Source organism: Coturnix japonica, chromosome 3 (assembly GCF_001577835.2).
Source record: "Coturnix japonica isolate 7356 chromosome 3, Coturnix japonica 2.1, whole genome shotgun sequence".
NCBI classification, from domain to species: Eukaryota; Metazoa; Chordata; class Aves; order Galliformes; family Phasianidae; genus Coturnix; species Coturnix japonica.
Genome location: NC_029518.1, coordinates 84,898,886 through 84,912,421, shown reverse-complemented (window position 1 = coordinate 84,912,421; position 13,536 = coordinate 84,898,886). Strand labels below are relative to the sequence as shown.

The 13,536-nt window shown below is 34.7% G+C and overlaps 1 protein-coding gene across 17 annotated transcripts in view; it reads left to right on the top strand.

Annotated features, from left to right (window-relative positions):
- MYT1L (myelin transcription factor 1 like) overlaps nucleotides 1-13,536 on the top strand; it is a 277,706-nt gene that overhangs the window by 219,871 nt on the left and 44,299 nt on the right. For 13 of the 17 annotated variants that reach the window (XM_015859374.2, XM_015859366.2, XM_015859373.2 and 10 more), the window contains 5 exons: nucleotides 2,257-2,504; nucleotides 4,840-5,076; nucleotides 6,684-6,805; nucleotides 7,169-7,231; nucleotides 7,721-7,789. In XM_015859374.2, coding sequence (XP_015714860.1) covers nucleotides 2,257-2,504; nucleotides 4,840-5,076; nucleotides 6,684-6,805; nucleotides 7,169-7,231; nucleotides 7,721-7,789 — 739 coding nt within the window. The remainder of the gene's footprint in view (nucleotides 1-2,256; nucleotides 2,505-4,839; nucleotides 5,077-6,683; nucleotides 6,806-7,168; nucleotides 7,232-7,720; nucleotides 7,790-13,536) is intronic. The other 4 variants (XM_032443418.1, XM_015859367.2, XM_015859369.2 and 1 more) reach the window with 1 other exon arrangement.

Genomic DNA, 13,536 nt, shown 5'->3' with positions numbered 1-13,536 from the left:
TGTGGCATGCATATAGCACTTTAAGCCTTCAAAGTGTTTTGCAAGTGAATCACAACACAACTAAATTTTAGAAGCAATTTTCTATTTATAGGGAAAATGAATTCAAGGGATAATATAGATTGACCAAGGCCACAGAGGAGTCCATATCAGAGCCTGCATGAGTTTCTGATGGTTAGTCCTGTGTATAAAGCTGCCTATATCCTCCCTTTAGCACACATTGTTACATATATGATTTCACATGTAGTATATCTCTTATGTTCATTTAAGTGTGACCTCCTGTGAGAAGACCAGCATTCTTTTGCAAGTAACATAAACTTTATTTGTTCATATAAATTTTGAAAGATATTTCTAATTTGACATGCTTAGCTGTACATGGTGCTTGCTGTGTTAACACAGTAGAAACTGAATTATTCAATTATTTCCTTCCTTAAATATAGAAAAAATCTCGTGTGTTTTGGATGCCATTACAAAGTAAGAATGGATTAATGCTGATTTTTTAATGACTGCCATTGACTACTGTATTAATAATGAAACTCTGGAGAAATTGTTTACAGGTTTATAATTAGTGGATACCCTGCAAAAGTGCTACTATGTGTTTAAGAAACGTGATGAATGTTCATCATTTGCTTCACTTAAAAAAAATCACACCCTGTGCATTATGTGGCTTTCCTGAGAAAATTCCATCTGTTATGAATTAAGTGAAACACTGTTTCCTTTACAGTAAAAATAACACCATGATTTTTTTCTTTTTCTTTTCTTTTTCTTTCTTTCTTTCTTTCTTTCTTTCTTTCTTTCTTTCTTTCTTTCTTTCTTTCTTTCTTTCTTTCTTTCTTTCTTTCTTTCTTTCGACATAAGCTGTAGCAGAGATATTTTGCTTTCTGATTCTTCTTTTGAATATTACCTGCCTAGCACAGCAGCCTGTGGTTCACAAATGGGCTGTGCTCATGGGAGCAGATTATTATATGTATGTCTGCTCAGACAAATGCACCTGAAGAGTCTGGCATTTAAATGGAACCCATCACAGAAGAGCTCTAGCTAGAGTCTGACCTTTTTTGTACAGCTCTCTAATCAGCATGCTAGTTTGTTATTGTTATACTGTGCTATATGGTGTGATCTCTGCAGTATACATTTCCATCTTAAGGGGAAATAGTCACGGTAATATCCATTTATATATCCTATGACCTTGACTTTTATATGAGAACATGTAAACTTAAATTTTGGAGTCTAGCTGACACCTTAGTGCATTTTATAGAAGTGCTTTTAAATAATTTATTTGGGGAAAGTATTGGAGAAATAAGAGTACTAATAGGACTGTTTTGCATTATTATTATAATACATATGGCTGTAAGGATCATGTCTTAATGCAGTGCAACAGTTCTACATTGTATTTAAATAGAATGGAAGTGAGCTTTGTCAGTGTGTTAGTGCTTTCTGTCAGTCAGAATACAGTGCTCCGTGTCTCAATATGAGCAGTAATGAGGATTTTTGGCCCTTATTGTTTTTATAAACAATTGTAAGCTCTTGGGGTGTTTGAAGCTGGGGGTGATTCACTTACCTTTGTTTCCATTTATGCAGCCACTGCTTTTGCCTTTGTGAGATCGGTGGTATAACTTACATGTGGCTGCTTACTTTCTTCTTTCATCATGTTCTTGACTTCCTCTCCTTTCTAATGGCTAGTCTGCTTGTATGTGTAGGAAGGAAAATCCTTTTAGGAAGTGTGAAGTGTTTAAGAATATACGGCTAGCTCTTTGGTCCAGAATCCCAAGCCCCTTCAGTGTGCTTGATGTCCAGTAGCATTGGGGAGTGCAGACCTTAAAACTATACTTGCTCATGTAGCTATGAAAGGTCCTATAATGTTATGTTGGCCCTCATTAGTAAAATTGAACAACCTGAGCAGATCATACCTTTTGACTGACTCTATATGTGGGTAAAAGCAGTGTTTCTTTGTGTTTTTATTGTTTTCTAAATCCAGCCTGTTTGTCAGAAGAATTCATGATCACATCATACAGATTTGTATGGGGGATTATTTCATACAATCTCATATTTAGCATATAAAAATCACAGACAGAAATCAAGAAATACAGCCATCATCCTTATCACTTTGTGTGTTTTTTTTGTTTGTTTTTGTTTTTGTTTTTTTTTTTGTACTGGTTACTGTTGCTCATTATAAACTTCACCTCCAGCAGTTTGTTTTTCTCTTCACTTATGCAGAATGCTAGTTCTTTTGAGTCATACTTGTCATATTTCTTCCCACAGCTAAACGTTACTGTAAGAATTCAAGTCCAACCAGCAGCACAACAAGCAGTTATGCCCCTAGCAGCAGCAGCAATATGAGTTGTGGTGGAGGCAGCAGTGCCAGCAGTACCTGCAGCAAGAGCAGCTTTGACTACACTCATGACATGGAGGCAGCGCACATGGCTGCTACTGCTATTCTGAATCTCTCCACCCGCTGCAGGGAGATGCCTCAGAACCTCTCCACTAAGCCTCAGGATCTCTGTGCAAGGGTAAAAATCAGTAATTCTGTTTGTTGATGAAGACTCGTCTTTACTGCACTAGCTTTGTGCCTCTGATAGGAGGAAGAATGCTTTCTTTTTCTTTTTTTCTTTTACTCAAAATTAAAATAATCTCACGTTTCTGTTAAAGCAGAAAAAGAAAAGGAAATTGCTCTCAAGTATCGTGGGAAACCCTGATCGGTATATAAACCGAAAGCATTATAGCATGTACTCCCTCGTTTTATAGTTTGTCTCTTAGTAGTGAGATCTGTAATTATAAAAATGTTTGAATTGCTCAAGTGGTATTAATTGCACTACAGATTTTTTATTTTATTTATTTATTTATTTATTTTTGCTAAGCACTGGCTGATTCATACATTTTGTGAAAAGATCAAGATTTAATGATACAATTTCATTTAAAAGTCGTATATGAGACCTAAGGTTGTAAGATCTATTAAAAAGAAATCTATGCAGCTTGTATATTAGAAATTCTTGCCTGTGCATGCTATCACAATTCTTAATTCATTGCATTAGGCATTTGAAACAAACAATAAATCCTCCAGTGATTGTGATTTCAAAGGTGTTTAGCAGGTGCAGAGTCACCAGTGTTCTGCATGTTCGTAGTCTCAGTATGTTATGAAATGACTGTGGAGACTAATAATAAACGTTGTTGTTAAGCTTTATGTACTAAGAAAAACAGTATACTATTAGTGTTCAGTTAAGATTTAGTAGATTTGATTTTTAATTTTAAACATTACTTTTTGACTCTGATAGCTATTAAAAGATTAGTATTTAATATACATCAACAAGCAGTACAGCGATACCTATAGGAGACCACTAGATGGCTGAGTAGACAGATGCAGTGCGGTGGGAAGGTTTTTATTGTGCTTATAAGAGAGAATTTGAGCTGGCAGACATCTTTTCTTCTTCATGTAGACAAAGGTTTCCTTGCTCTCACCATGTAAAGGCCTCTAGAAATTTCACAGGAAACTAAGCCCCTAGCAGCAGATACTAGCAATAAAACCCAATTTAATCTGAAATCGTTGTTTTCAGATGCTGCTTTCTACATTAACTTCTTTAGTAATATTGAAGAGATAAATCTCTTTTAGGAATGTAAAAAAATACAGCTGTATTCTATATCAACATGATGTGAAAAGCTGGAATAAAATACCTTTTGTCTATATGTTAGAAACAGAAAGTTCCTCTTTCCTAATGTTTTGCCCTATCTAAAAACAGAAAGAATGACACCAAGGGAATTAACGAATATTTTCTAGATAAAAATAGGAGTATAGTATCAACTGTATTTATGTTATGAGAAAAAGCAGTAATTGATCAAAAAGGGATTTGCATTCACAATGCTTTCCTGCAGCTCTTTTGTTACTAGAAAGTCACTAGGCATAGAAGGAGTCAGTAGCATTCATACTAGTTTTGAAACCAAATTTCTTGTGCTTCACTTTTGAACAGATAATTGAATATTTGTGGGCAGTTTTATTTTATTTGCTTCTTAAAATTCTTTATTTATTTATTTATTATTTTTAATTCATCTTCATTTTAATGTCTTTTTTCCTCTCACTCAAAAATATCACACAACACTTGTTTGTTTCTGTAAAGGAATAAGTCAGTGCTTACCCTGTATTCACCCTGTATTTCTAAGTGCCTCACTTGCCACAGAAATTGTCACAACTATTGCATTACCAAAATTTATTCATTATAAAGGCAGATATACAGAATGCTGATATTCTTACATCTGCAGTGAGGGAACAGTGAAATTTATAGGTATTTCCTGTTCCTGTAACATTGTCAAGTAGTGTCCAAAAGGACTTATTTTGGTGTCCTGTGTTCCTTTTTAATTCTCTGACAGTATCTATTTAAGAACTGACTATTAATGTTAAATACACAAAGAAACAAATTTATTTGATGCTATCTCCTTTTTTTCTACACCTAGATGGGTGTTAGGACAACAAGAATTATGCAGATGTTAACTCAGAGGTCACAGAGTAGACCAAGAAGAAAAAGACAACAAGAAGAAAATACCTTTAGAGATTTCTTATTTCCACCCTGATTTTTCCACCTGTTTTCTTTCTGGGTAGTGGGAGAGCATAAAGAAGGCTCCTGCCCTGCTCTCCTAAACATCAGATTAGCCATTCAGGAAGAAATCCACTAGAACAGCATTAATGTTGTGTAATAGCATCATGCTATGTGTAGGAGGGGGCTCAATGCTTTCAATCTATACAGGCATGGAAACACGTTTTATTATTCTGCTAGGCAATCAAATATACTGAAGAACACAGAGGTAGCAGTTTGATAGTGTGAATCTAAATTAAGAAAATTTTTCTTCTTTTGACAGAATCCTGATATGGAAGTTGATGAAAATGGAACGTTGGACCTGAGTATGAACAAGCAGAGGCAGCGAGATGGTTGCTGTACCATTTTGACACCACTGGAGCCAATGTCACCACAACGACAAGCAGTGATGAACAACCGCTGTTACCAACTGAATGAGGGTGACTGCTGGGACTTACCGGTGGACTACACTAAAATGAAGCCCAGTAGGATAGATGAAGATGATTCCAAAGAGATTAATGTATGTCTTCTTCATTTTTTCGTTCTCACTGTAATCTACTTTTTGTAATCCACTGTATTTCTGTATTTGGAGGGAAAGAGGAAACAATAGATGTTAAAAGGGTGCCTTTCTACCAAACATCTTCTGCTGGTTAATCTTTAGAAATACATCATGCTGACACATATCTGATCTGTGACTAAGTTGCATAAGATAGCATTTGAACCATGAATTTGAATCATGTTTTCTAACAATATCATTTTTTTAACAAATATTTTCTGCAGTAAAGATGTTTCACTTTATCCAGATTATGATATCCTATATAAGCAAGTTGGCAGAACTGTGCAATACTGGGATAATCAGCTCTCAAGATAAGATATCCCATTGAATCTGAAAACCATAAATGATGTGCTGAATGTTTGAAAGTATGTATTGCTGAGAAATCAATTTAAACAAATGCATCAGAGTGTATTGTAAGCTTTCAACTATTTCAGCTAATCTTCTAGATTACATATGTACTACTGTTAGCTCTGTGTGTGAAAGTGCCTGCATTAATAAAATACTTTGTTTAAAGAATTATACAGAGAGGGGATATTTGAAGTTAGTGTTAGAATACTAAGACAACAGCAAGACCCTTTAAACAGAAAAGGCAAGTAAAGTAACTTATTTTCTGTATAAAACATTGATCACATGGGATCCGTTCTTGTGTGAGCCAAGACACTGAAGAAAGTTTGCTGACAAGTTTTAATGACACTGATTTTGTTTGTCAGGCTTCAACTCTTATCCACTGTAAAGCTTACAATGCTACATTCAATATATAATAGATGTTTGGAGACTTCAGTACACTGTTCTTTGTTTTTCCTTGGTGTAAACTATAAAACTGGGCTAATAATTTGTGTGTGATACGTTTCAGGCCTCTCTTAATTAAAACCGAAAACTAAGCTCAATACCTTTGACGCTAAGAACAAAGTAACATTTCCTCTGTGTACTGCATGCATTCTATCTCTGGTATTAGTCACAGTTCCGCTATTAATTTCACTGGAATTAGGAAATCTATCTTTATCAATGAAACATAAGGTAAAATATACAATATGAAATGTTTCTCAGAGCAAACATAATGATACATTTCTGCTGCGGTGTTTGTAGCACCATCTGCAGGAATCTCTAAATCAATGCATTCAACCACTTTGTTGCTGCAATAGATGGTTTTGAATTACTGAGTATAATTCTAAATTATATAATTACATTTTTCAGACATATCCATTGAGGTTTTACCCAAACTTACATTTGTTACATTCATTCTTATTTCATGTTTGGTATATTCTAAATTATTAAAATCATCAGATGGCTCTTTGGTGAACAGGATGCTACTTTTATTCTTTATTCCTATTCCCCCAGTTTTGCAGTGTCTTTTAGCCTAATTAATTCCCACACACTGCAAAGACTGCATCAAAGTATGCAAGGACTATTTAAAAGTTTGATAGATAAAAGAATATTAAATCATGTCATTGATTTTCTCTGATGAAGTAGGATTAAAAAAAAAAAAAAAAAAAAGAGATAATCTCTGGTGACTCTAATTCATAATATTGTTGTAACCTGGCTGAGACTAATTATCATGTATTTGCCTGTAGCCAGAAGATTTGGATCCTTTCCAAGAGGCACTAGAAGAAAGAAGGTATCCTGGTGAAGTTACAATCCCAAGTCCTAAACCCAAATACCCTCAATGCAAAGAGAGCAAAAAGGATTTAATAACGTAAGCATAATGTGAGGTGAAATTATTTTTCTCCTTTTAACCTTTTCCCTTTTGTCTTTTTTTAAACAAACAAGTACATATACGCCTTGCAGTATGAGCATGCAACATTTGCAGCATATAAATGTTTCAAACTGCCAGTTAAGTAAAGTGATAAGTTAATGTGTATTTGCTTGTTCTTAATGATGCTATATTGTATTGAGACGCCATTTTCATTTAATCCTGTTCATTTTGCAGCTTTTCAATTAGGATGCTTAAAACCCCTTGCAGTCATTGCAGCTAAACTGGAAACAATGAAACTTTTAAAAGCTTTTTTTTTTAAACATACTTACTATTTTGGCTGTTTTTGTTTTTGTTTGGTGGCAGATGTCCAACACCAGGGTGTGATGGGAGTGGTCATGTGACTGGTAATTACGCCTCACATAGAAGGTGTGACTTCATTTTTTTCATGGTGGATTCTGTCTTTTCAATTTATTGTTTTCAGCTTACCTCAACAATGCTGTCAAAGTAAAACGTTGAACTATGTGTTAACCCTTTGAGTAGTATATGTTGATCTTAAAAGCATGCTAATTTGTGTGTTGTATAAGCGTCTTTTATTTTTAAATAGATTACTAAAATTTCCAAAGCATTCTAAGCATTTAAGTAGTTAACCCAGGAACCACAAATATTTTTGTTACATTTTATTAGTTCATAGAGAAACAAAAAAAATAACATTTACAGTATGTAATTTTGGAAGTAACATTGATATCTAAATATATTCAGAGGGTTAACTATATTACAAAATTCAATATTACAGCACTTGCCCCATCGCTTTTCTGCATTACAAACTTTTACTTTTTAATTTTTATGTTGTGTTTGTTGGGAGTGTTCAGTTAATGAGAAGATTAACTTACTTGTCTGTCCTACCATGTCTTACAGTTTGTCTGGCTGCCCCTTGGCGGACAAAAGCATTCGAAGTATGCTGGCCACAAGCTCACAAGAACTCAAGTAAGATATAAATAACAAATATTTTCCTTATAAATATTTATTTGACCAAAACCAGTGTATAGTTGCATCAGAAATTAGAAATGCAGTCTATCTGGAGTGCTGCTAGATGCTGCAGAGGTGGTTGATCCGTGCTTGAGAAGTGTGTGAATTCTCTAGAAATTCCACACAGGCTGGGTCTATGTGTAAATCTGTTGATGAAGTATTTTCTTTTGAGTATTCATTAAGTGACAGCGGTGAAATTTCATCTAGATGTTTGAACTCCAGTTCTTTTCTGAACATTTGAATTTGCTAGGTAGAACAGAGAATTCTCACGAGATTACACTGATGAAGTACTTCTGACTACATAACTAGTGAGATGGTATTTCTCAGAGTTAGACTAGAGGGGAGAGGAAACAGTCTGTTTCTTCCTAATGCTTGCATAATCTTCCCCAAGTTTATATCACTGTTAACAGCTTAATGCATTTTCTCATTTGACTATGTTTCTTAGTGTCAGCTGAGTTATTCCCCTGCTTAAAGTGCATTCCTCACAATTTTCTTTCAGTTCTTTAAAATGACAATTGTGAGTCTCGAGAGTTAGAGAATTGTGAGACAGGTTTGATCTGTCTTCCTGCACCATGTGCATGATTGGAATTCTGTTTTTGAAGAACTGTAGGGTTTGTTAGTGGTACAAGTTAGTGATATTCCTGAGATGGTTGTATGGTTAACATGGAAAGATTTTCTTAAGTAACAAATAAAAAAAATGAGTAGGAAAAATATAAATGGGTAGCTTACGGTGCTATGCTAAGAATTATTCTGTCTTTACCATACATTACTGACTTAACTAGGATTTCTTGAGTTCAGTTCTTTGATGAAAAAACAAACTTTAACTTGTGGGAAAGATAAAAAAGCAAGCATGAGAAACTTACTGAAGTTAGATATCTCTCTAGTCTTATTTGATTTAGTCACTAAGTGCAAGGAAGAGGTACAAAATTGACATGTATTACCCCTCCAGTTTAAATTACTTTTCTGAACAGTCAGTTCAGATCGTATTGTTATCTTTTGCTAGAAGACAATGTGATATGCAAGAGGAAAGGCTATAAATAAGATCACTGAACATATGTATATATATGTATATATATATATAATCAGAGTATAGGCAGAGTATGGGTAACTAACCCCAGAGAAAGTCAGATTTGGGCTTGACTTTTTGGTTGGCATGTGTTGTAGATGATCAGAGAGCTGCAATTACATAGATAAAGCTGTTACATAGACAAGACTGTTGGGGCAGCAGGCATAATACTTTAAGCATATACTTTGCTGCTTTAACCCTTTAAGTTTAGTTAAGTTGGGAAAGTGTTCCAGGATTATCCTATTCCTCCACTTTTCTTAAATATCTGTAGTCAAGCCTACTTCATGTAGAGAGAATGGAAGATCACTTGAACTTCATTCCCACTCCTTTCTCTGCCATTTTCTCTACTTATTTTGCAAGTAAAGAAAACAAGATTAAATTATACTAATAATTACAGATATAGGTTTACCTAACCTATAGTTCCTATTTACTTAGGAGTTATTATTGTAGTACCTATTGAACACATTAAAACTCTGTTAAATTAGTACAAATTTCAGAAAGTTGAATTTTAAGCTAGAATTTTAAACAGGCTATCTTAACTCAGATCTCTTTTGCGTCTTTATTACAAGGCAGGTCTTCATTATTTGATCACTTATTTTTCCATTGGATAACAAATAGTATGTTGCACTGAACAGGTAGTAATAACTTCCTAAACAACTAATGGATTTCTTCTGTTTTCCTCATTATCCCATGTGTGATCCCGTTTGTTCTTCACTGCACTTTTCTCAAACTGTACTTTCAGGATATGACAACTAATTCACTCGCATATGTGTCACTAACACCACACCTGAGTGTTTCCTTATTAATATATCTTGGTTATAAGGGGGTTCATTTATTTTCACTTGGAATTATTTTATTTCCACTTACAGTTATACACTGAAATAAGTCAGGGTTGGTATTAACACTAGTTTAAAGTGAGAAAATGTACCTGTATCATTTTACTTGCTCAATTTGATATTTACAGGACTCACCTAGCTCTTCACTCTACAGAAAACTATATGTATATTCAAGTCCAACTTCCCATTGAATTCTCTTGGAGCTGTGGGAATTAGGCAATTCTACACAACGAATGGTTCACCATTTGTGAAAAGGAATGAGCTGTACAGAGAAAACAGAATAGAGTCTGGTGATCCAGAACAGCAGTTACTTTCTCCTCCCCCAAAACTCTTTATACAGTCCCACCTTTCACTCGATCCATTCACTCTTATTTTCTTTATCATTTTTTTCTACATTTCTCCATGTTTCAAGCTCCTTGTCTCATCAGCCCATCCCCTGTCTCCATCACATTAATATTCTTATTGTTCTCTGCTACTCAGCCATCATACTGAAGTTGGTACAATGGCATATATTCAAAAGCAGGGATGTGGGACTCCTATGGATGATAGCATCCTTTATACAGCTCTCATTTCTGCTCTTGTTCTCTGCCTAAGAGGAGAGAAGATGTGATCATGTAAATGATAATGCATATGCACACAAAGCAGCTAAACCAAAGCTACATAAGCAACTTTGATTTGGGAATTTTTAAACTGCAAAGTACTTCATTTACATGTGTTATATTTTTTGTGTGAGAGGTTTGGGAGAGCAATTTCCTTGCTTTTAAAAAGAGCAAGCTGAAAAGAAGCAGAAATTCCATAATGTGGGATCCTACCGGCATCTCAAGTCTTTTGGTGTCTGCTGCGTAGGTCACCTGAAGTACTGTGATAGAAAACAGCAATGAAAGATGTAGCACTCTGAATGGATTGGCACCAGAAGGAGGTGGGGAATGTTGCTAATGCATTTCATAGATATTTGCTGACAGCAGAAGAGGACTGAGAATCAGCAGATTTGACTACTGCCCTGGGCCTTAGAGAGAAATATAAAGGCATTTTTATCTGTATCCCGAGCCGAGATCCCTTCTGTCCTGCTCATTCCAATCTCTACTATTCCTGTCTCTTCATCTTTTATTCCTTGTTCTGGTTTTCATGCAGTTATTTCCAGTCATCCATAAAGAGTTCAACGTCTTCAAAATTTCTGGTAAATACTTCTCTAATTTGTGGAGCGTACACAATGATTGATAGTTCAGCTGGGAGTTGATAGTATAGTGTAGTGACTTTTTGTTACTGCATAATTTGAGACACTTTTTTTCAATTTGCTATACAGAGCTCACAGAGAAAATGTTGCATTTATACTAGTACAGCTTTTATATCACATTTTACAAATCCTTGTGTGTACAATAACAACACAAACAAATCATAGTGCAGCTTTCTAAATAGGGTGGTTTTTTTTTAACTCCTTCGTGAAATAAAAAATAGCACACCATGGAGACTTCTAATAATGCTTATGATCTAGTCATAATCAAAATAACTAAAGAATCAGTAAAGGTTAGAGAAAAAAATATTTTCCTGTATTTTCCTTTTGGTTATGATACCTCTAAACATTCCATCATTCACATTTCCTGGCTTGCAGAAAGATGACATTGTCACTCACTTAAATTGTCCCAGGGATATCCTAATTATTTCTTGCCACCCATGCTTCACTTTAAGACTTCTTGATTATTTCAGACTGTGAAGATTGTGTGACTCTCCTCATTTACCCAAAGTTCAACTGAAAACTTTTGTCTTTGTGCACAGTTTATTGACAGGTCAGAGTAGTTAGACAGCCTGGTCGATGTTCTCATTGGCATAACAAAATAGAAATAACAGAATAATTTGGATTTAATTCTGTTACCATTTTGATGAAGAGTCCCTTTAGAAATTAACATCTGACAAGAATCCAAGCCTTCCAAATTTTAATATTTCGGTTATAATGCTTGTGAAAAGCAACATATTGATGAGTATCTATGATGGCAAAGAAAAAATTGATGATACTATGATGGCAAAGCAATTAACTGCCCATCTAGTGACAGCTACCAATATTAAAATATTTGTAAGTTGAATCCAGTTTAATCTTACCTTGGGACCTTTCCTAATCAATTCTCCTTGTTTAACTGCTTATTGTAGAAGTTCTTATAGAACTTCTTATAGAAGTTCTTATAGTTCACTTATAGAACTGTAATCCTACCGTAGAATTATAAATACTATAAAAAGGCATCATTTGAAACACTTTCAATTGTATTGAAAAGAAAAAAGACTTAATTAAAATTTTAAATCGAGTATTTTGATTGTCCATAAATCAATCCTACACAACATGCAACATGCTGACAGAACATTTACACTTAGATTTATGTTAACCCACTAATCAGAGAACGTGGCTACCAGAGAATACAAGGAAATTACAAATTTAATTCTCATCTTACTTTAATGTACAAGTAGCAATACTTTCTCAGAGACCATAGGTAGCTAAGTATTAGATTGGACTAATGTCAAACTAACTATCAAATTATCAACTTTTATCCTTTGTCCTTTGGGTCAGTTTTCTGCCAGGAAAACACTTATACTCAAGAATCTGAAACTCAAAAAGATTTGTAGTTCAACCAAGTTCAACAAATCTTTATGTGTAGGTGATACAGTCATAATATTGCAGTATTTCAGACCCACAGCACCTGTCTCTATGTAGATATTGCATGTCATTATTGTTTCTGTGGTGATCATCTTTTGGCATAACCCCATGGCACTTACAGGGTGGAGAACAATCTCATTACCCTCTATGCAATGAAGCCTGAAAGCTTTTATTTTCCACTTGTCTTCTTAACTGAAAATGTGGAGCTCAATCTATTTTTATACATTCTCTATAATAAAGTAAGATTTGGAATTTCTGTGCCTCCTTCTTTCCATTTCACTCTACACTCATTTCTATATGTTTGGTGGTCATCTGCTTTTTCTCTTATCTTCTCTTTATACCTGTCTTACCATTTCCAGTTGTGTCATCCTAACCATAGTCTTCTGTGAGGTCTAGATGGAAAAGTGATCTTCTCTGAAGTTCTCCTTGTTTAACCACAGCTCTTCAAGGAGGAATGACTCCATACAGTATAGTTTTCTGGATAGAAAGGATATTCTTAACTTACACTTATGGGGAAAATCTTCTACAAACTTTAATACTTTGTATTGATGTACCAAATAATTTCACTGCAATTTTCTCAATGAGATATAGCAACTGGGAAGAAGGGATATCCTCAGCAGAGATGGAGAAACCTGTGTTGTATTTACTGTGATTAATAGTACCGGAAAAAACATACTGTTTACTTCCTCGCTTTAGTCATCTGGAAAAACAAACAAACAAAAAAGAAAACCTAGTAAATAAAATAAAATAAAATCAGAAAAAATATGTAAAAGAATAAGATATATTAATAAAATGCTGTGGAAAACATTCCCATCTTTAGACAGATGACCAGATTATTACTGGGCATTAATCAGTACCTATCATACTCAAGCTCTCCCAGTATGCAGTCACTTTTTCTAGTCAGAACAGTTATTTCTGCAGAGATCTGTTTAGCTGCTGAAGTGGTTTCTCCACCCGCAGCCTCTGTCCACTTGAGATGTTCTGGAAGTGTGTACCTTTTTTGTTTCACCTGTACAGGAGTACTATCCCTTGCCTTGTCTTGCCTTCCCAATTCCCTGTATCCTGTTTAGCCTACATCTGTCCTCCTATGAGAGCTCAGTAAGACCAACATTTAAAAGCTGTGACCCCTTATACAGTTCTAATTCACTTTTCTCTTAGAAAA